This window comes from Anarrhichthys ocellatus, unplaced genomic scaffold (genome assembly GCF_004355925.1).
Source record: "Anarrhichthys ocellatus isolate YVR2014 unplaced genomic scaffold, GSC_Weel_1.0 scaffold33, whole genome shotgun sequence".
Taxonomy (NCBI): Eukaryota; Metazoa; Chordata; class Actinopteri; order Perciformes; family Anarhichadidae; genus Anarrhichthys; species Anarrhichthys ocellatus.
The window spans coordinates 4,037,103-4,058,134 of record NW_022280063.1 but is presented as its reverse complement, the minus strand read 5'-3'; the positions used below and the strand labels follow the sequence as shown (position 1 = coordinate 4,058,134).

General features: G+C 43.8%; 4 protein-coding genes across 4 annotated transcripts; 2 read left to right on the top strand and 2 right to left on the bottom strand.

Moving 5' to 3' along the window:
- Positions 1-11: 11 nt before the first annotated feature.
- On the bottom strand, positions 12-10,754 carry pnpla8 (patatin-like phospholipase domain containing 8). Its single transcript, XM_031865797.1, has 10 exons — positions 10,634-10,754; positions 8,483-9,426; positions 8,159-8,308; positions 7,869-8,020; positions 7,521-7,615; positions 7,214-7,385; positions 7,063-7,120; positions 6,611-6,805; positions 3,051-3,246; positions 12-2,851 (listed from the first exon to the last, which is right to left on the bottom strand). Exons 2-10 carry the CDS (start codon positions 9,251-9,253, stop codon positions 2,577-2,579), a joined length of 2,064 nt encoding a protein of 687 aa, XP_031721657.1. The 5' UTR covers positions 9,254-9,426; positions 10,634-10,754; the 3' UTR covers positions 12-2,576.
- Positions 10,755-13,248: 2,494 nt separating this feature from the next.
- On the top strand, positions 13,249-14,345 carry avpr2l (arginine vasopressin receptor 2, like). Its single transcript, XM_031865612.1, is given in 2 exon segments — positions 13,249-14,071; positions 14,266-14,345. Coding segments are annotated over 2 exon segments (903 nt in total).
- A 712-nt stretch (positions 14,346-15,057) lies between these two features.
- Positions 15,058-19,686, bottom strand: LOC116393476 (THAP domain-containing protein 5-like). The gene is made up of 4 exons (XM_031865841.1): positions 18,555-19,686; positions 17,929-18,027; positions 17,422-17,608; positions 15,058-17,162 (listed from the first exon to the last, which is right to left on the bottom strand). The coding sequence occupies exons 2-4, from the start codon at positions 18,012-18,014 to the stop codon at positions 16,434-16,436; spliced, it is 1,002 nt and encodes a 333-aa protein (XP_031721701.1). The 5' UTR covers positions 18,015-18,027; positions 18,555-19,686; the 3' UTR covers positions 15,058-16,433.
- On the top strand, positions 18,686-20,596 carry LOC116393477 (dnaJ homolog subfamily B member 9-like). Its single transcript, XM_031865842.1, has 3 exons — positions 18,686-18,788; positions 19,107-19,350; positions 19,608-20,596. Exons 2-3 carry the CDS (start codon positions 19,134-19,136, stop codon positions 20,078-20,080), a joined length of 690 nt encoding a protein of 229 aa, XP_031721702.1. The 5' UTR covers positions 18,686-18,788; positions 19,107-19,133; the 3' UTR covers positions 20,081-20,596.
- The last annotated feature ends 436 nt before the right edge of the window (positions 20,597-21,032 follow it).

Below are 21,032 nucleotides of genomic sequence, written 5' to 3'. Positions count from 1 at the left end.
CACACACACACACACACACACACACACACACACACACACACACACACACTTCTAACCCCTCGGGGACTTATTTGCTGGTTTGTGTCATTGGAGCTACTGTGTCCTCCAAGATTAAGATCCCGTTTAGGAGTGGTCTCTTTGTTACATAACCGTTTTTATAGATTTGCATCTAAAGCCCATTGGGTGAGCTTCTCACACTTGCAGAGCATTTAAAAACAAAGCGGAGCCATGACGAAAAACAAGGTGAGACAACTTGTACGAACTTTTCCTCGCATGCTGCGCTGTTTGTTTAAGAACATGGCACATCCTGGCAGACGTTAAGCTAATAAACAGAGCGTGCCAAACTGAAGGAGCTTGAAAACAGGAGCAAATTTGAATGTGATGATTTTTTTTTTGTGCATTACAATGTCAACTGCCTAAAATCCACTTACATCGGCCAAAAAAAAAAAAAAAAAAGAGGTTGATTGCGTAACACATTTCTGCCAGATCAGGGACAATTTTAGGCGAACGTGGGCACACATACATTGAGAGGATTGTAAACGAGAAGGGAACTATAACAGTTGCTAGGGAACACCGTAAGACCAGACAATCTAATTCTGCTTGAGGAGGAGGAGAGACCGACAACAAGCAACTAATAGTGCTGTGGTATAAACTACATAAATATATCTCCCACTCCTTCATGTAAACACAGCCTGGCAGACTTCACTTTACCGTGGCACTTTGGCCTTTCACGCTCGAGGGAATTGCCAACAGGATGCACATCGCCAGAGAGCGTTACTCTCATTTGTCTGACAAACACACTCAAGACAAAGACACTCCAGTCTCCACACAGCTGGAAAGGACAGACAAATAGGATGTTTGTGCTGTGACGATAGAATTTTTGTAATTTGGGTAAACTTCAGAAATTATTTTTTACTCTTGCATCTGGAGCAACGCTGTTGATTCCAAGAAGTGCCTCCATGCACCTCAAGTAAAATGTATTTTAATCCAACGTCCCATCAGCCCCAAAGACGTTCTTAATAACACGAAACTTTGACATTTTCTGCCATGTTGCCAGCTTTCAACCTAGATCCTCCTGTCGGATCGGTCACCCACTGAAAAGGCACTTCTGGAGCAAGGCCAAGTAGAAGCATCACAGCCATGAATCAGACCTTGAGGTTTGGGTGAAGCTCAAGCTGGCATTGAAAAAAAAGTGCCGTCAATCTATCAGTCAAGCCAGTTCTAACTTTGACAGTTTGACACCAGGAGAGAGGCATCAGTGAAGACGTGTCTTTGTGACGTGCGTCATTGTTGTGGGTGTTTGTAGGTATGCCTCCTCGTGGCGTATTGTTCACATTGATTGGGGTAACAACAGTGTGACTGGGAGGAATGGCGCTATGGCATTTGAGTGGATCTTCAATGGGATCAAAACAATAAAAGGCAGAAAATCAATGTGTGCGATTGGGAAAAAGGCAATTCATCATAGGAAGACACTGAGCATTCCTTTGTGACAACTCTTATTGTGGGGCTCTTTGAGAAGTGTGTGTGTGTGGCATTAGAATTTAAAAGCAGATAAAACAACATGACATAAATTCCTGTGACATATATTCTATATCCACTAACCTTATAAGCAGACTTTTAAAACAAATCATACAGAAGTCAAAAGGGAACAATATTTTATCACTGTTTTGAAAACCCAAGTTTTATTTTTTTGCTGACATTGTTTTCTTTTTCGCATTCCATCAAGCAATGAATCCGGGCAATTAGTATTCTCACAATGTAGAAAGTGTGTCAAATGTATAAAGAGTGGGAACACGGGAGCGTCATACTGAACAATGGGCCACATTGGAGAACATGCTTTGTGTCATGAAGGAAAACAGATACGTTATCTTAAGTATCGGAAGCAGAGTTCAGTGTCTGTCTGTGTCAACACAGCACAGTGGCATTAAGAGATTTCTTTTCTCAAATTCTAGCAACTCAAGCACTCAAATAAATTGACAATTACATCAAATATTATTTACATTTTCAAGATTCAGAATTCTTATTTTACAAAGTGCATGAGGGCTTTCTTCTGTACAGTGTTATGAAGAGGGTGTTTATGTTTTCACTGTGCAATCGTGTATTAATTACATCTTAATGTATTCAAGTTACTGAAAATGAAAATCAGTGTTTGTTGTTTTTTACAAAATAACTACAGTCATAATATGGTCATGTATTCGTGGCACATTACCGCCATTGTGCGTTCAGTCAATCAACACTTTTTAAACCAGCTAAAAATTCATAAATTTATGAACACACACATTTCATCAGAGTGTCAAAACTTGCTTAATTCTTTTCAAATTATATAATTCTGTCTCCATATTAGACACATCGTGTCTCACAAAGAACAAATTACAGCACATATTTAATTTCACACTATTTACAGAATACTATTGCCTCGTTTAATGAATCAACATTGTTATACATTTCTCAAACAGTCCTTTTTAGATGATGATCAAAAGTTTTCCCCTTAATCTTTCATACCGTGAGAGTTTTTACAGCCCGTGTCTTCTTACCTTAAAAACTCACTTGTGGACAAACAGTTGGCGAGCCACCAACTACAGCTTGGAGACGAAGGGGAGGCCCTCGTACATGTTAGCCTTGAGCTTGGTCCACTCGGCCAGCCTCTGGATGGTGCTCTTCTCCTGGCCCAGCACGCCGGCCACCTTCCTCAGCTTGGCCTCGTTGCGCTCCAGGTAGCGCTCCCCCTCACCCTTGAGGAAGTTCAGCTTCTCCGCGCGGCTCTCGTTCATCGGGATGTCCTCGCTCATGTAGGGGTTGAAGCGGAAGTACGTGTCGGGGGGCAGGAGTGCGTCCAGCATGGTGTGTACCTCTGGGAAGAAAGACGGAGGCCTTTAGCTACAGATGTTGGACACTAGTTGCCGGCATTTCCTCTTCTGGTTTACACTTCAAGAGAGACTGCACTGAAACCAGAGAAATTCGCAGCGCACCACGCGCCTCTAATCTGGGGGTTTATAAATAAATCTGTGTGGGACGTTAAACACATGCAAATACTTTCTGTGTGGTCCTACCCTCGGTATCTGTGGCACTGCTGATGACGTGGCTGAGCTTGGTCTTGAGGCTCGTGTAGGCCGTGCTGTTGTTGCCCGCCGTCTCGTACCGCCCGGTGCCCAGAGACAACACGCACTGCAGCGGCGTGTTTGGCCACAGACACTTACACTCGTGGATGGCCAAAGCTGTGGGGTTGTTGATGAGTAGTCCTCCATCCTAAAAAAAAAAAAAAAAGGAGGAGACAGATGGGAAGGGAAATGATAAAAGGGGAACTGTGGCTGATGGGATTCCAGAAACTGTAAAGTCACCTTGCGTCAGTCACGTTTGCTGACTGAGCAAGGTTAATGCACATATAGGACAATTTGTGTGTAGGGGCCTGTAGGGGACAAAATGAGGTAAAGTGGACAAGCTGTCCCGGAGTGGTACAGCTCCCTGGCCAGAGAGGTGCTGCTCTGGCAAACAGCCCTGTTTATTCAGAAGTAAACAAGAAGTCTTTTAAGCAGCTAAAATAAGTCAGTTTTTTAGTCATTTTGGTCTGGAATCCTGTTAAATAAAGAGTCTACTTGCTGCATTACTCTGACTTGTGTTGTTGGCACAGCAGATTACATTTGAGAATTCTAATCTTCTTAATTTAGAAGCTAATCACAAATTCTGTGCTAAATACTGTTACTGGATTCATGAAAGAGTTGCAAATCTCAGCGGTGCCAACAATGACAGAAAGAGGACAATCGAGCTGAATGGATGCCTGGACCAATTTAGTGCAAACTGCTCTTTTCTCAGTCTTTCCCCGAGTCCAGTCCTGGACGATATCCAGCCACTGAAGGGCTTTTGGCCGGGATTAATAGACATGGTGAGTGTGGCCCACAAGAGGCCCGACCCTCCCCAGCCGAGCGGGGGTAGAGGTCATTTCCACGCCTCTACAAGGGGGCGGGAGAAAAGAAAAGGCTTTAATCCACTCCTTCGTTCGGAATAAAGCAAATGACCACACCCGAATAAATCTTTTAGTACGTTACATTTCATCTTTTTATGAATTCAACTTGACTGGTTAAGAAACACTAGAATAGGCTTAGTATGTTGTTCTAGGTCCACTCTGCTGCCCTGGTATTATGGGACAATACTGCCCGAAAAACATCATTCTTAGCCTAGTTGTAAAGCTGTTCACCCTCAAGCTATTGAAACAGTGGAACACAGTTTGCATTCTTTGAGACCGCATGTTAACTACACAGCTGACCCTCAACCTCTCACTCTGGGGTCTAACTTAACGGAATGACAAAAAGCTAAATGCTGCAGCATCCTCAAGCAGGCAAATGACTGCTATTGCCTAATAAGGATTGTTTGCTATGATTAAGAACTACAGCTCTGGGAGAATATTTGAATGTCACCTATACATCGAGTCTGTGAGAGTTTGTCTGCTGGCCTGCAATGGCAGAACTCTCCTGAGAAATACCGCCGCTAGTGCTGAAAACTAGAGTAGTAGTGAGACCGGTGGGTGGCAACGGTAGTTCAAACTGTCACGTGTGAAACACTGTGCAGCTCCACACACCTCATTCATTCTCCATCTTTCCATCCCTGCTGATATCCCATCCCAGTGCGTGGGAAACAACTCAAAACAGACACTTCAAACAAGCAGCTATCATGCTCCTATGAAACATGTTATTTAGCATGCTAACATACAATATGAGCAGATTTCTGTCTTGTTAAGACATTAGTAGCAAAGCCAGCAACCTTTTGGGGGTTAGAGGTGGCAGTTACATTCAGGACTGCCTCTACATTTGTATACTTGCTCCCACCATCTTATATTTCATCATTTAGACTTTTTTTAAGCTAAAATGTCTGTAAGGCACTTTGAATTTTTAAAAGACAATTAATTCAATAATAGCAGAAAAATAAATGGACTCCTGGTATCTTTTTAAATTGTGATTTAAACAACACTGAAGCTGATCAATAAAACAAACAAAATTACAAATATGTTAAAAATTGTATTTTAGGTGCTGGTTAGTAAGGTGCTGGTTGGCTAATAAACAATAATCCTACAGGAAAAAAAAACAAAACCAGGTGACAATCATCCCCAACAGGTGGATTGTTTATAGTAAACATTCACTGGTAAAAATGAGCAGCTAGAAAAGCCTGAGCTCGGGCAAACGACTAGTCGGTCATTTGTTTTCATTCTAACTGCAGAGCTTCGGTCTATAAACATGCAAATGGAACTGGAGATTAGGATCCGCTAATGACTAAAACATTGGGCTGTCAACCAGAACTCTGGCATTAGGAAATGGCAGGGGAGAGAAATACTTGTTAGAAGCAGGGACAAGGCTAATTTTGCTTAAGTAGGTTATCAAAATGAAGCTAAGCCTGCAGCATAATTGCTGCCCATAAAGACCATCTTAAGATATCTGGCCTAATAATCAAACGGCATGAAATAAAGGCACTCTGTGATGTGGACCCAAGCGTTAGAAAAGTGCTACAAACACTGTAGTCATTTATCAGATCCCTCAGCTTTTCATTAAATAACCTCCTACTTAAGCCTAAAATCTACCATTATTGAAACTTATATCTAGCATCCATTGCCTAATGCACTATTTATTATTCAGTGTGTGAATGCAAAGGAGGCACATGAAGCTTATTAATTGAGAAAAAAAGAAAAGAAAAAAAAAAAAGAAAAAAAAAAGTAATTTCATCCTGACTCTGCCTCGTATCAGATACAAAGATCTCCAAATAGTGATGGCTGATATTTAAACATTGATCCAAACATTATCAGACAATGTATCCAGCTGCAGACTGTGTCACTTTGACATTTGATGTATTAGGGAGTCAGGAGACGTAGCACTTGTGTCTTCCTCAAACATACTTCAGCAGGGCAGTGAGTACTCTCAGCTTAACTTTTCACTTGACATTGCATTCACGCTTCAAAAACCATAAAAGTGGTGTTCATTTGTGAAGATTATCTTGCTGAACAACATATGTAAGTATCGTGAACTTGTGTTTGCCACAGAGCTTATTTTTTTGCAATAATCCAAAAACCAACGGAACAGCCCCGTTGGCTTTTTGTCGAGTGAACCAGGGCGATGCTAACTTCTGGGGCTGGCCCACAAAAGTACTTCATCCCTGCAGCACTCTGTTCTGTTTAACAACTAAGGGACTGCCTTTAAGTTTATGGGTTCGGAAGAGTGAAATAAATTTTCACACATAGCCTTGATGTGTGTGCACACACACACACACACACACACACACACACACACACACACACACACAAGCACAGAGTGCAGTCTAAACTCAGTGCTTTTGTCCTTGGCACTAGGCAACGCAGTGCCACAGCGGAAGTGTATTGATAGGTAAGATCTGAAGGCAATGACTCCCTCCCACTAAACTAGGGCTCTCAGAGAAATGCAACTTCTTAGATCACTATGGTGATCTGTGCCGCTGCTGGTGGAAATCTCCTCCAAGGACAATGTCACAACATTATTGATCATGTTGCTGCAATCCTCCAGTCCCCAAACGCACAATCGACTCTGCAACCTGCGTTGTCATCAACCTCCAGTATACTAAACGGAGCTGACCTTCTCTCAGGTCCATGTCGTACCTGATGCAGGTCTTTTCCCAGGACGAATTCCTTGAAGTAGCCTGGAGCGGCAGAAGAGGCCCTGATGGCCTGCCACATTTTGTGGTTGCAGTGTCCGATGTAGTGGGATCTCACTCCTGGCATGAGTGTGTAGTTCCTGAACGCGTAGGCCTTCAGAGGTAAACCCCTGTTCACAATGGTGCTCACTGCTGACACCTTGTGGACACAAAAAGGGCACATTTAGAGCAGAACATGCCAAGTAATGTATATTTTTACAGCATTTCAACAAGGCACTCTGGAGTTTTCCTTGGTCCTTTGCAGTAAAAATATAATTTATTTTAAAGATCTGATAACACAAGCACTTGTGTTTCTCACTATGATTATACTGCAAATAATCATCAAATAAAAATGAACTTATGAACAATTAAAGCATTTACCTAAACAGTGTAGAGCTGAAGAGTCGTTTAGCTTACTTTAGGGCAGTGTGGGTCCCTGGCACTCTCAATCATACGCCCCTCACCCATCCGTTCCCTAAAACAACAACCAGATTAAAGACACAGCCAACTATATATAGACTACCCCAGTGTCTTTGAAATCCAGGATGAAAGAGCCCTGCAGACTAACTTGAGGATGTTTTCCCATATTTCGCTGTCATAGAACGCATGGCTCCAGCCCATCTTAACGGTTCCGACGATGACATTCTGTTTGAACACATCCGAGCCCAGCTTCCTGTACATCTCCTCGCACTCCTCTACGGGGATCTGAAAAATTCCCAGCATGAAGGCCAAAATGGCACCTAAAAGTAGAGAGGAACAGCTGTGATGTGCCGTTGAGGAAGGGAGTATCAGGAGTTCACATACATTCCCTATGTAGGGTAAGTGTGAGAGAAGAGTAAAAGAGAGAACAACGCTAAACATTGATGACAACATACCTGTGCTGACGCCACAGATGTAGTCAAACAGCTGGTGGATTCGTTTGCCAGTCAGGTTCTGCAGTTTCTGGAGCGTTTGCAGGGCCAGCAGTCCCCTGTAACAAAGGCACAAGGTTCACAAACCTACACTGACAAACAATGCAGCTGTTAAATATGATCCACTACAGCGAGCATATAGAAGTGGTCTTTTCCAGTAGGCCTGCAATGAAAGGTCACTTTGTATTTCTCTGTGGTGTAATAGAACCATATTAGTTCCCATCATTTGTGACCTATCAATTCAGCAGTGAAACCAGCTCTGTAGCTTTGTTTTCTCTGGATTTTCTGTTGGTACTCCCGGTGTAGCTTTACCTTGTTCCGCCTCCGTCTATGGCCAGGACCCGAATTCCTCTGCCTTTGACTGGTTCGGCGTAGCCAACCAGGGCCAGAGCTTCTCTCACAGCAGCCTGAAGAGGCGGGTCTCTGGCCTGGCGCAATCGCAGCAGGCAGGGCAGCACACTCTCCTTAAAAAGGTCACAATCGTGCACAAACATACTCCCTCTTTAAAAAAAAAACACATTTAAAAGACATGTGCAATACATCTGACATTACACTGAGCTGCAGGGTACATTAAAAAAATAAATAAAAATTCTGAAGCTAACCGTGATAGCTACACCTCGTGTCTCGGGGAACTCCAGGAGGTGAACACTGAGCTCCTCCACCCGACTGGTGAGAAGCTTGACATCAGTGACTCTCTGCAGGCCTTTCACCAGAGCTCTGGTCCTGTTGTCCACACCCACCCTGGCTGCTATCTGCATGAGAAATACAGACCATCTGATAAATATAAGGCATCCGACACACTTTACTTTAAAATGTCTTGACTTATTCAATGTCTGAAACGTAAAAACCTAAGCAATAACAAGTGAAATCATAGTTTGCTATTTCGATTTTGTACTTCCCTAAGAGTTCCACACAGAGCGCCTTACCTTCTCTCTTTGAGTCAACAGCTGCTGCTTCACTTTCTCCTCCTCGCCGTCTGTCTTCTGTCTTGCCTTGTCCACAGCGGGCTCCTCCACGGCGACTGCCGAAGACTTGTCTCTTTCGGCTGCGATGCTCTTGGAATCACCTCTGAATTTCGGGACCAGGGGTGTGATGTAGCTGCCGACGAACGCCTGAACGGTGGGCCGAGGGTAGGAGAGGTAATGGGTGAAGCCTTTTTTAGAGGCGGTAGCAGACGCAGGGGTGGACTGAGCTGCGCTTTGAGTGGCAGGGATTTCAGAGGAGGGCATCCCTGCTGGGGAGCCGAGCTCTTCTGATGGAGATGGAGGGGGAGGAGAGGAAGTGGGTGCTTCAATACTTTTAGCCTCTGCCACTGTCGACAAAATAGGAATGGGGTCCCGAGTTGTCCGAGCGACAGCACTGAGAGTGGGCTCAGAATGCTGCCGCTGTGGAGGTCTGTTGTCTCCTTCTTCCTCTTGATTGCTGGTGCCAAAGTAACTATTGATGTGCTGAGCTAGAGTTCTGTAGGTCTCATCCATGTTGGTGGACAGAGCTGTTTCTTCCTTCATGGTGGTTTCAGGTGGCGAGGCCGTAGCTGTGTTGTTAGAGGTTAAGGTCTCGGCTTTGACCAGAACCTTTTCCGCTTGGGTGCTGTCGACTGCCGCACTTCCAGGCTTGAGGCGGGAGAACTTGGAGATGAGGTCAGTGCTGCCTACTGCCTTGGTGACGCTGTCCAGTGTGGTCCTGATTCGCGACATGCGTTCGCTGGCTCACTTGGAACAGCGGTGGAGAACTTGAAGTTTATCTGGCAATTGGATGCTTAATGTCTGTGCATAAATGATGCATCATTGTGGCAGACTATCTGCCATCAGCAGGTTTTGGGTAGAAATTCCATTTCAGAGGGTCATTTTGCTGCTTGTTTTAATGTTTCCTGGAAAAATAGAAGATTGAAAACAATGAATATTAATATTTTTAGGAGCATATTACACTGCAAATGGAAAAGTAGGCCAACAGAGGGCCCCATTTGCATCCTGGTAGCCATGGAAACTTCAACAGCAACAAAAGCAGATGCAGACAACACCTTTCACAAGCTGACAGCCTAAATCCTCCAGTTCCCACACGCTGCGCACTGTTACAAGGACAGGATGGAAGAGGACCGGCTTTCCCTGGATCTGAATCCAGAGTCAGCTCTACTTGTGAAGACTTTGCTGGAGAGACACCACCATGCTGTCGGGCAGCAGGTGGAGGACTCTCCGGACAGTGAGATGACTACCATCAACTGGGTTGCCAGCAAAGACTTCACAGTCGACGTGGGGGAAAAGCAGATTGGAGAGTATATTCAAACGTGGGAGCTGAAGCCCTGCTGGCTTTACAGTCTGGCCTTCCTCTCCTCAACCGAGGAGGAGCACCGTACCTTCTACCACTACCGGGCCCGCTTTAGCACCCCGACCTTACGGAAACCGATTCAGGACACGGCTAGCGTCTATTTCGTCGTGGGCATGTCTAAAGTTAAACCCCAAACTCTGCCCGTGGAGGTGCACTTCGTAGTGGAGTCGAACCGGCTGGTGCACACACCCGGGAGGACCAGGTTCAGAGGCAAGTGGCTGGCGGACGTCATTGAGAGCAAGACTTTGCTCGGAAGAGAGGTGGACCTTTGACCCACGAACCACCTGGAAGGAGTAGTCTGGAAGTGTTTGGCAGCATTAAAATCAGACAGAATGTCTTTGAATGTCCTGTTGCTCTAATGAGTATCACTACACGTCGAAATAAAATGAAGTAACGTTATCTAACTTTAACAACGTTAGCGTCTGACTTGCACGTTGTGTTGGGCCCTTTTTTGGTGTCTGTAACGTTAACCCGCTGGCTAAGTGAAGCTAGCATGAAGGTATTTTCACGTTAGCTTTTACGCTTTAACTCACACCTATCCAAGACACCGAAGCCGTTTGCGTTAGATAATGTGCTTAAAATAACACCTCACGATCATGATGTTTGAAAGCCGAATTGCTCGGCAGATAGCTGACAAATGTGCACACTGGATACGTTACATTAGCTGCTGTTGGCTAACGTTGCTTAGCTTTAATAGAGAGCACATTGTCGAATTGTACGCAATGTCATGAAATAAACAAACTTCTTCTTACCATACAAAACCAAGACGGTTGAATATGTTGACCGGACATTTCATTCAATGTGGTGCTGGACTGGTACAGCCTATGTACGCATAATAACTGTTTGTTAGAGAAAAAAAGAAAACAGGAAGAAGACAGGATGTGACGATTTTGTCCCTGGACAGTGCAATGCTCTAGTTATGCCACTGAGTGTCGACAAAACATCTTTGGAATAAAAAAGAACAAATATTTCGCTGCAAAAAATTAGCAGCAATTTAAAGATATCAATAATCCACAGCACGGTATGCCCAGTATGCTCAGGATCACAGTTGGCTTGAAGTAATTCATTATTCAAACGTCTTGTTACTTGAGTAGTGTTTTGTGACATAAAGAACAAATAGCATCTCATGTTGAAAATGCTTCCTTGAAAGAAATAATGAGAGTTAATGAATACCAAGTTCGATCAATACCTAATGCTATTCTGCATAAAGGAGACATTTTGACTTGTCCGACTAAGAAATGCACAGGTGTTACTAATAACACTAACTAATGGCTCTATTCACTGCAGGTGTTCCAGTAAGAGTGGCAGTGAGCCACCGACCACGTTACAGGTCCCTGAAATCAAAGAAGCTAAATGTAATTCAGCCATCATCGTTCAATTACACCTGTTTCCTGTTGTGAAAAATCAAATTGTCTTCAGTGAAAAAGGCCTTTTAACTGGCTCTTTCTTGAATAACATGCACACACATACTTGTCAATCACTCCTAGTTGTTCATAATGGCTTTTGAATCAGCAGGGTGACACAGCGAGTGAGCCAGTGCACAATTATTTTCTCTTCAAATAAGTCCCCAACAATTCATAAGATTATCATTTTGCAGTCAACACGAAACATGTGATGTGTGCACTGGTAATGATAATAATATACAGTACCATCTGTCGGATACAGTCCACTGGCTGTACTGGTGTAGGTCAATGCATGTAGAGGTGCCTTTTCAAGAAAGATCTTGTTCACATGGTGAGGAATGAAACCGCTTCTGTCCAGCTGTTCAATTGAAAATCACTTCTTTATGGAGGCGCAGTGGGGGCTTTAAATGGCCATAAATTCAGTGTCACAGGGTCATTGCTAATGGTAAGTGGGTAGAAAGTAGAATGGTAATACTCGGATGGTAAGATGGAAAATGGGTCACATGCCGTTACTATTATATTTATTTATTGTTTTGCAGCATAAAGCCATGGAAATAATGGGATAAACAAATACAAAGTTAGTCAAATATTGCACTTGCTTTGGTAACAATACTTGAAGCTCTTTCAGGTATGAACTCTTCTTCACACAGCTTCAATATTATTAATATTAGTGTCTCCTTTTGTTGTCACTCCTCGAGCATGGTGATTGTACTGTATGTCCATGTCATCTACTGGTAACTGCTGCCTGCACAGGTCTCTCCATTATGCTACACTGTAATGCACATGTTGATGAAATATAAAGAGAGAAAAATAAAGATGCATTTTGACGGAGAGTGGACTTTTTCTGTGTCGTGCATGCAGTGGTTCTTTAAAGGAACACTTTGTGCATCAAAGTCAGCTACTAGTAACTCATCTTGGAGAGTGCTACCTGTGAAAAAGGTAGTATTGTGATCTCTAAGCTTTGAAAGCTCTGAGAAAAGGATCAGGGTCATCTTGAGACAAATGTCTGGCCAAAAAAACAGTGTAGCTATGCATTGGGGGCATTGAACAGACCATCAGACCAGAGTATTGGGACAGAAGCAGAAGGAGTTGCATTATACGAACTGCAGGCTATTATGTCTCTTGCAAGCCCTGCAATTTTATCACTGGAGTACCCCTTTCATTCATATTTCTCAATATTGAAATGCATGACCTTGACACTCCACAAAGTAGTGCCCTGATGACAGTTTGAGTGTGACAGTAAGACAGCTTTATTCACACTTTCCTTTCAGCTCTCAGCCTCCATTTATTTCTCTGCCACTGCAATCCAAATGTCAGATGTGCATGTCCCTAATAGCAGTGAAGTACTGTCTGATGCTTTGTTTTCACCATTATTTCAGTTCTTGACTCAGTTGCTCCTTCAATACTTATTAGGGATTTGGGATCAACTGCGATGAAGAGGTGCTGATTATTTACAAAGGAGGTCTGAGGACAAAACATGGATATGTTTAATAAAATAGATTTGAATACTAACAGAACATCACTTTGTTGTATAATACAGAAATCAATAATAGGCCAGAGCATAATCCTGCGCTAGATGTGGTAAATAAAGATTATGTGCAATGTGCAGATCATTTTTGCAATTGTTAAAGAGCCATAACTCAATTTGAAGATGAGTTGCATTAATAATTAAAGGTTCAATGTGTGTTGTTGCAAAATGGCACTTGAGACAAATCTCGTCTTTTTCAATTGGGGTAAATTCTAGTCTTATTTGTGTATGTGTCTGTTTCTGTATGACAGTATCCCGAGAATCAGTCGTCACTGGGTAGACTGACCCCCCTCACTCCTCCAAGTCGATGGCTTTCCTTTCTCGTAGCCACAGTCACTTGCAACACGCGCGCAAAGAAGGAAAATGCCTCTGCGCCAACACTAGATAATGTCAGTTGACGTTTTTAACTGGAAATACTGGAAACATCCGGAGTGAAATGGGTTTCAGCAGCAACAGTTCAGAAAAGGCAACAGTTGAGGATGGAGAAGTGTATGGACATTTTGCGCTCATCAAAGCTGGGATTTTGGGTTTGGTTTTTGTGCTTGCAACATGTGGCAATCTTTTCTTCTTGGGCAGACTTTGGAAGAGGCGAAAAAGAAACACAAAGACCCAGCTGTTCCTGTTGCACCTGTGCCTGGCAGATCTGGTGGTCGCCTTTTTCCAAGTCCTACCGCAGTTTGTCATGGAAATTACGCACCGGTTCCGAGGCACGGACTTCCTGTGCCGGTCCGTGAAATACTTGCAGGTGGTCGGGATGTTTGCCTCCATGTACATGATTGTGGCCATGACCATAGACCGGTACCATGCGGTTTGTAAGCCGATGGTTTCCTTCTTGAAGGGCTCGTTTCGGAGATACCTCTCCATAGGCGCAGCGTGGCTCATCTCTCTCGCCTTCAGCGCTGCTCAGATCTCCATCTTCTCTCTCCATGAGGTGGGGGAGAACCTGTACGAGTGCTGGGCCACATTTATTGAACCGTGGGGGAGCAGGATCTACATTACCTGGATCACTCTGTCAGTGTTTGTCCTGCCTGCAGTCATTGTGCTCTACTGCCAAATAAGAATATGCACAACAATCTACTTCAACATGAAGAGAAAGGCGCTGCAGGCGGGGCGCGCACGCACTAAGGGGGTGTCCAACGCCATGCTGAAGACTGTGAAAACGACATTTGTTATTATAATGACAAACACAGTGTGTTGGAGCCCATTCTTTGTTGTCCAGTAGTGGTCTGCATGGAGCCCCAGCAGTGCGCCTACTCAAGGTTTGTCTCAGTGAGGACCAAAGATGCCTAATATTTAATGTCACTGTGGTGTAGGCCCACAAGTTATATATCAATGAAAAATAGGATATTTAAGTGTTTATGACAAGCTCACCAATTGTGCACCTCAGACATTTTCTGCCGCCTTCCCAGTCCCAGTTTTTTTACACGTTTTTCTGTCTCTCTTCCTCTCACAGGTCCAGTATTTGCCATCATCATGTTGCTGGCCAGCCTCAACAGCTGCACCAACCCTTGGATATATCTCTACTACACCTAAAAAAAAAAACATGGACTAGTTACAGATGCTTCATATCCAGGAATATGTCATTTGAGATACAATCCATGAAGTCCATGGATGCTGTGTTTTAAATCTGTTGTTGTGCATCTAACTGGACTAGTGTCAGCATTGCTGTATACATGAGTATTGGCATCTTGCAGTATTTTGCCAGTTAATGTTTCAGTGTTCTCATAAATAAAACACCCATCATGCATGCAAGAAAAGCACACATTTTTTAAATGATTTAGCAGAATAGTTTGCCGTGAAACAAGCTTAGACATGGTGCTTGATGCATATTAATATTAATAATTTTCTAAATTAACCTGCAATAGAAATAGCAGTCAAGACATAAAGCAACATTTTCTTTGTACAAATGTACCGAGAAACATAATGCCAGGCTATACATCATCCTCAGACATGTTTGATATATGTATTTATTTGATGTATTTGAATGTGCTGTAAATGCTTCTTATGTAATAAAAACAAACTGCACACATTTGCATCTCTTCCTTCTGCTTGTACTATACTGTTCCAAATATAAAGTGTAATAAATAAATTATCATTTACTATTAACAGCATTGGTACCCCCTACAATAGAGAGGGGAATCTTATTTTTTCTGTACCATAGATGTGAAGCACCTGTTGGAATTCATTATTTACCTTCCAAATGAAAAAAGGGAGGCTTTGGCTTTTTTTTTTCAATTGTTTTATTTCTTTTAGGCTGTTATATTGCCAGAAGGCCTTACGAAGGCCTTTTGCTTATTTTAAAATCTGAGCGATAAGTGCAAGTCTTGATTGTCATCACAGTGCATCGCATGTCTTCAGTGGTACATTAGGGGACCAATGCAGTGGCGTTCTGTTTTCCTGCCGAGATGCGGAGCAACATGATTACAACAATTTCATTTCATTATTCATAATTTTGAGAATCCATTATCTTTGCTATAGCCCAGTCATTCTTCACCAGGGAAATGTCACCTTGCCTGCAGTTCACATGATGCAAAGACCCTGGAGCCATTTGAAATTGCACTTCACAAATCCTTTCACACGTGCAATCAACTACATCGGAAATTGATTTGAAACCATTTCACCCTCTCCCCTGTCTCCTAATCCCATTTAAGATCTCTGCATTAGCCCCTCACACGATTCGGATCTGTTCCACAGATTCTGTGACCAGGCCCTGCAACAGTGCAGAGACCGCCGATGGCTCATCCTGGAAAGCTGCTCCAAATAGGATTAGGCACCTCACTTGGCCAAAATACTATGATGACTAATTCCGAGCCCAGGGTGGAAAAGTGGAAGATAAATCCTGCAGCTGGTTCATGTTCACGTCATTGTGGGGGGTGTAAAACAATCACCAGGGGCATAGCAGACACAACCCCCCCCCCGAGCAGCACATGGAAACACATTTATGACTTTATTTGACAAAGTAAATCCATCGCTGATTTTTCTGTAAGGCAGAACATTGTTGGACTGGAAGGAGATCCCACAGAACGAAAGGGGGGGGTATCGGCAATCAAGGATCGACCGCACAGAATGACAAAAAAAAGAGCCTCTGCTTCCATGGAACGTGATTGCGAGTGAATAACGAAGTCAGTGTCATCACACGTCTGAATGAGGTTTCGAGCAGAGTCGAGTCGATTTGATGTGAATCAAAACAGCAAGCAGCAGATGTAAATACCAGAGCACCGTGAGGAAATCATTTTGCCAGTTGTGCATCAAGGTATTAAAACAGTTTGGAGCATAATTCATGGTGAGTCATTAATAAGTTATGATGTATAACCGAGATCCAATCATGAAAACATGTAAATATGTATCAGGGATGCATAGCAACAAGCCGCCACGAATCAATGCTTCAATGAAGATTTGAAACGCTTCGTGTGACGATGGTCCTGCAGTGCCACCATGTGGACAAACACAGATACCTTCTTCATTTTCTCACAGCAGACATGTTGACTTGACATAGTAGGAAAAGCACAGGTGCGACTAACAATAATAATAACGGGTCTGTTCTATATAAGTGCCTCAATAAGCCAGGATCTATGTATGGGAGCATGTGCAACATTGCAGCAAGTGATTTAATGGTAAAAATCAGAGTAACATGGATGATATATAATCTTCCAAAATGTTCTGCTTCTCTTTAAACACGGCGCCATCTCTCTTCAGGAGGGCTACCTCGGTCTCCAGAGCGCGGATTTTGGCCAAGGTGCTCTCCTCTCTGCGATCCAGTTCCAAGATCTTTGCGTGCAAGCTCAAGATCTTACACCAAAGCTGATCTCTGTCCCTGTCCGATCTGCAGTACGAGTGCTCGTAAACGGAAATGTGTCCCCTCTCCTCCAAGAAGCAGGCCGCGGGTTCGTCCTTGACCATCTCCACGGGGACAAAGCTATACGTCTGGCCCAGCGCCGCTTGGAGGGCTGCTGCGTCCACATCTTGCTCTCCGTCCGAGAAAAGGCCCAGCGACTCGCAGCACAACACGGTCACAAACGAGTCCGCCCGCTCTTGAGGAGGGGGCTCACTGCGTGGGGACAGTGCGAGGCGGGACACCGTTGGCCTTCCACCATCACCTGGAAACTCACAAGGAGCAGTCCGCATCTCTGAGAGAGCTGAACGACGGGAGATCCCAGTGTCCGACACCAAAGGTAGCTCAAATATCCTCTCCGTGTCTTTGGCAACGACGCTGTGGATTTTTTTACACGTTCTGCTCAAAATGAGCGGCATCTTGTTGAGAGGAGAGTCAAATCCTGCCGGCTCAATGTCAAAAGGCATGGGTTTGGCCTTGGAACTTCTTTTAATGCTTGGAACTTTTTTCTCGCCATCCTGAAATGAAAAAAAAAGTAATCTAGTCAATCACAGGCATTGCAATATAATACAAAATGAAGTTCAGGCTTGTTGCACACCAAAAACTCTCCATGAGTCTAAAGCTTCTTGGAATTTTCTGAAAGGGAAAGTGAGCTTTTCGTACTTTCAGAAAATGTTTAAATATATACTAGCGGGTTGGTCCAGAGCTATGTTTGTGATGTGCAGCAAGCCCTGACTTTATAATAGAACTGTGACGGGTGTCGAGACAAATGCATACGTCCTCGGTGGAGGGAAACATGGTCGGGATGGCTGTGCTCTTCAGGTAGCGGATGCCCCATCGAATATCGAAGCAGTCCTCTGTAAAATGTTCGCTGCACAGGTACTGATGTCGACTCGGGGTCCACTCCTCCCGCCTCATGTTGTCCACCCATCTCTGAAGCCTGGACTTGTCTTGCAATGGAAATCTTTGGGGAGGAGGGGATAAGGAAACTTAAAATAAAGGGCTTTCTATGTCAGTTGCCACTTGGCTGTGGCATTACCTCCAACATTGTCATTCCTCCACATTCACTCTATCAGTCTCAGTCTCCCCTTGTACCATTACAAGAAGGTAACCCTGCCATACATTAATATACTACTGACATGACATTATTGTCAACCTCTCACTGCCTCTAGAACTAATAGTATCTTTGTCTGAAGATTCTAGGGGTAACAGAAAAGAGGTAATTGCAGCTAAACCAAAAACAATTAACTCGGAAGCACATAAAAAAGAAATAAGACAACTTACGGGTAAAAGCTAATTCTTTTGTTGTCTTGTCTAGTTGCAGTTCCCCCGCGGTTTCTGCAAACTTTCACAGCGCAGTACCGTGGCATATCTGCAGCAAAACTACATGAACACGCGTTACAAAGACAGGTTTGTTGATTTTGTTTTTAAAAACACAAACCAGCTCGTAAACCAACACTTCCGGGTCGCCGTCCTCATAGCGGAAATGACGTTTACTTAAGATAACGTACAATATATAATGACAAAGGGTTGCACAACTACGAAGAATAAATCATATAACTTAGGTACATGTCTAATTTAAGCGTTCATCACTTATCTTCTGCCGAAACAATTAAGAAAGCAAATATATAAATCTAATTATAATTTAAACATTTACACCATTTCACTATCAAGATAGTTAACGTACCATCAATAATGGCAAACAGTTGGACAACTACAAAGGGGAATTCATAATACAGACACGTCTAATTTAAGCGCTTATCACCTATTTAATGCAAAAGAAAAACAAGGTATTAAACATAAATGTAATGATATAAATTACGGGGCTGTAATCAAGTTTAGCTCTCACACCTCACTCGATAGTGTCAAAATAATAGAGCAAAGCGAAGACGGAAGTGTAAGCAGTTTACCCTCTTGCTTCGCTTGTATTCTTTACGGAAACTCCCCATTCCCACGTGCGCACTATTTTCACCAATCACAGCGATGTGAGTCATTGCGTAAAGAAATGGACCAATAGCGTTGCGAGTCGTGGTGTTGTTGCTCAGGAATGCAGCTGGTCAACAATCGCTAGCTATCGTTTCCCATCAGCTGGAGCTGCGGCTGATATAAGTATTCTCAGGCTGTGCGTGTCACCTCGTCTCCAGGTAATCCCTCTTCTTTTCTCAATACGCATTAACGTTATTTGTCGCGGGAAGGTTTTTATTACGACTGAGGACAAACAAGAGATTATCATTAACAAGCTTATTGAAGACAGAGCCGCTTTCAAGTTTCTGCCTTCCACAGAAACCCGTGAGTTCCTTGAGCCCAACGCCTCTCTGTTGAAACTAGCAAAGTAATGTTAGTAGTAACCAATGCTGGCGATTTTTGGAATAGTTCGTTTATCTTAAAGTTTTAACCCGCTTTTAAAGTCTACCTGCCTGTGAAACGTCGTTGACAGATGTGTCCAACTGCTCTCTTTACAGCCCGCAAAGGTGCACCAACCCAACAGTATGGCCACAGCACAGGCGGCGTTGCTGCTAGCTGTGCACATTTTGCTGATCTCCGAGTTCATCTTGGCCAAGAGGGACTACTACGACATACTGGGGGTGCCCAAAGATGCCACCGAGCGCCTGATCAAAAAGGCTTTCCACAAGCTGGCCCTGAAGTACCATCCTGACCGCAACAAGGGCCCCGACGCAGAGGCGAAGTTCAGGGAGATAGCAGAGGGTAAGTGAGTCACCATTCCAGGGCAATGGGGCAAAATGGGGCCTGATGCAGTGAATCTTCAAAAGGAATGGCTTTGATTTATTCCCTGAAAATGGCACTGGAAAGGTCAACCATTCAATGTATTGTCTACAGGTGCCTAACTAGCGTTATTACGGTCATGTAATCTCCAATAACAATAGATAGATGATAAACATAACTACATTACTCAAGATTGAACTTTTAAAATGTGTGATGTAATGTGTCTGTGTCTCTACCAGCGTACGAGACGCTATCGGACGATAAGAGGAGGCGAGAGTACGACCAGTTTGGCCACGGGCCGTTGCCTGACGAGGGCCGTAGAGGAGGAGGAGGAGGAGGAGGCGGCGACTACAACTTCAACCAACACTACCAGTCCTTCAACTTCGATGACATTTTTAAAGACTCTGACACTTTCGGTCAACAGCAGCGACACCACTTTCACTCCCAAAATCAAGCCCACCAAAAGAGGCACTTCGACAGCCACTTCCAGGCCCACAGAGAGGCCGTGGACCGACAGAAGAGACAGTTTCAGCAGGGGGGCTTCGGCGGGGGAGTCTTTGATGACATGTTTGAGGACTTGGAGAAGATGTTCTCCTTCAACGCGCACGGCTCCAGGACCGGCGGCAGGTTCCAGGGCTCGGGGAAGCAGCACTGCAGGACGGTGACCCAGCGTCGGGGCAACATGGTGACCACCTTCACCGACTGCTCCTGAGGCGGGCAGAACTAAAAAAAACCGGTGCTCTACACAGAGCGCAGCCACTCGGGACACTGCTGGGGGTTTTAAAGCTGCGCTTTTTTTGGGGGGGGGGGAATTGAATGCTAATTTATCACCGGGTGGAATAGAGAATGGTGTCGCGTGGCTTTTGTAATTTCCCTCGGAGCAAATATCCAAGCTGACCTGATAAAAAGGGCTGCTACCAAGCAATAACTCTCTCACATTACTGCTCATAGCACAGTCCATTATTTACCTTTCCAGGTTCATTTTGTTTACTTATGATGGTACAATCTATAGACTCAGGTTAACAGATTTGATTACAAATATTATTTTTTTCTTTTGAGAGCAATAAGATTTATTAACACACCGCAGAAGCTAATAAGGCCATACTATTATTGTGCTCTCTATAACATTAACCTCTCGCTAATGTAAAGCCAGGCTCATGCCAGCATAGCGTACTCACAACTTGTTCATCTTCTCATGTTTTGTTTTTTTAATTAATTATCTTAAGGATGGCAAAGACAATACAACTTACGTCTGACAAATTTCAAGTTATGGCATTTGCATCAAATATTTGTGTGAAAATTGAGCTTCCCAATCCTGAGATGTGTGTGAGTCAGCCATCATCAACTGTTACCTCGTTTTGTCTACCTTCACTCAGTCAGGGTAGGTAGTTCACATCAGTCTCATGACATTTGCTGGTGGACTTAAGTTTGTGTGCTCGCTCAGCTGTTCTGCAACCAGTTGTTTTGACGGTTACAAAAAGCCTCGGGCTCATCTACCAGTGAAGCTGAATGGTCTGAGAAAGTTTCCTGAACTGATCATAATGTGCAATATTTAGCACTTTTTGCTCTTCATGTTGCCTATCTTTCATAGACGGTGCTTTGTTAATGTCACTGTCTTGTGTGTGTGTGTGTGTGTGTGTGTGTGTGTGTGTGTGTGTGTGTGT

Excerpts from the sequence above, each read along its gene's own strand:
- LOC116393477 (XM_031865842.1), top strand. The coding sequence starts at position 19,134 with ATGGCCACAGCACAGGCGGCGTTGCTGCTAGCTGTGCACATTTTGCTG. Across the intron at positions 19,351-19,607 it reads GTTCAGGGAGATAGCAGAGG|CGTACGAGACGCTATCGGAC; the intron begins GTAAGTGAGTCA and ends TGTCTCTACCAG.
- LOC116393476 (XM_031865841.1), bottom strand. The coding sequence starts at position 18,014 with ATGCCACGGTACTGCGCTGTGAAAGTTTGCAGAAACCGCGGGGGAACT. Across the intron at positions 17,609-17,928 it reads AAAAGAATTAGCTTTTACCC|ATTTCCATTGCAAGACAAGT; the intron begins GTAAGTTGTCTT and ends TCCTCCCCAAAG. Across the intron at positions 17,163-17,421 it reads TGTTTCCCTCCACCGAGGAC|GATGGCGAGAAAAAAGTTCC; the intron begins GTATGCATTTGT and ends TTTTCATTTCAG.
- pnpla8 (XM_031865797.1), bottom strand. The coding sequence starts at position 9,253 with ATGTCGCGAATCAGGACCACACTGGACAGCGTCACCAAGGCAGTAGGC. Across the intron at positions 8,309-8,482 it reads TGTTGACTCAAAGAGAGAAG|ATAGCAGCCAGGGTGGGTGT; the intron begins GTAAGGCGCTCT and ends TTTCTCATGCAG. Across the intron at positions 7,121-7,213 it reads ATATGGGAAAACATCCTCAA|GGAACGGATGGGTGAGGGGC; the intron begins GTTAGTCTGCAG and ends TTGTTGTTTTAG.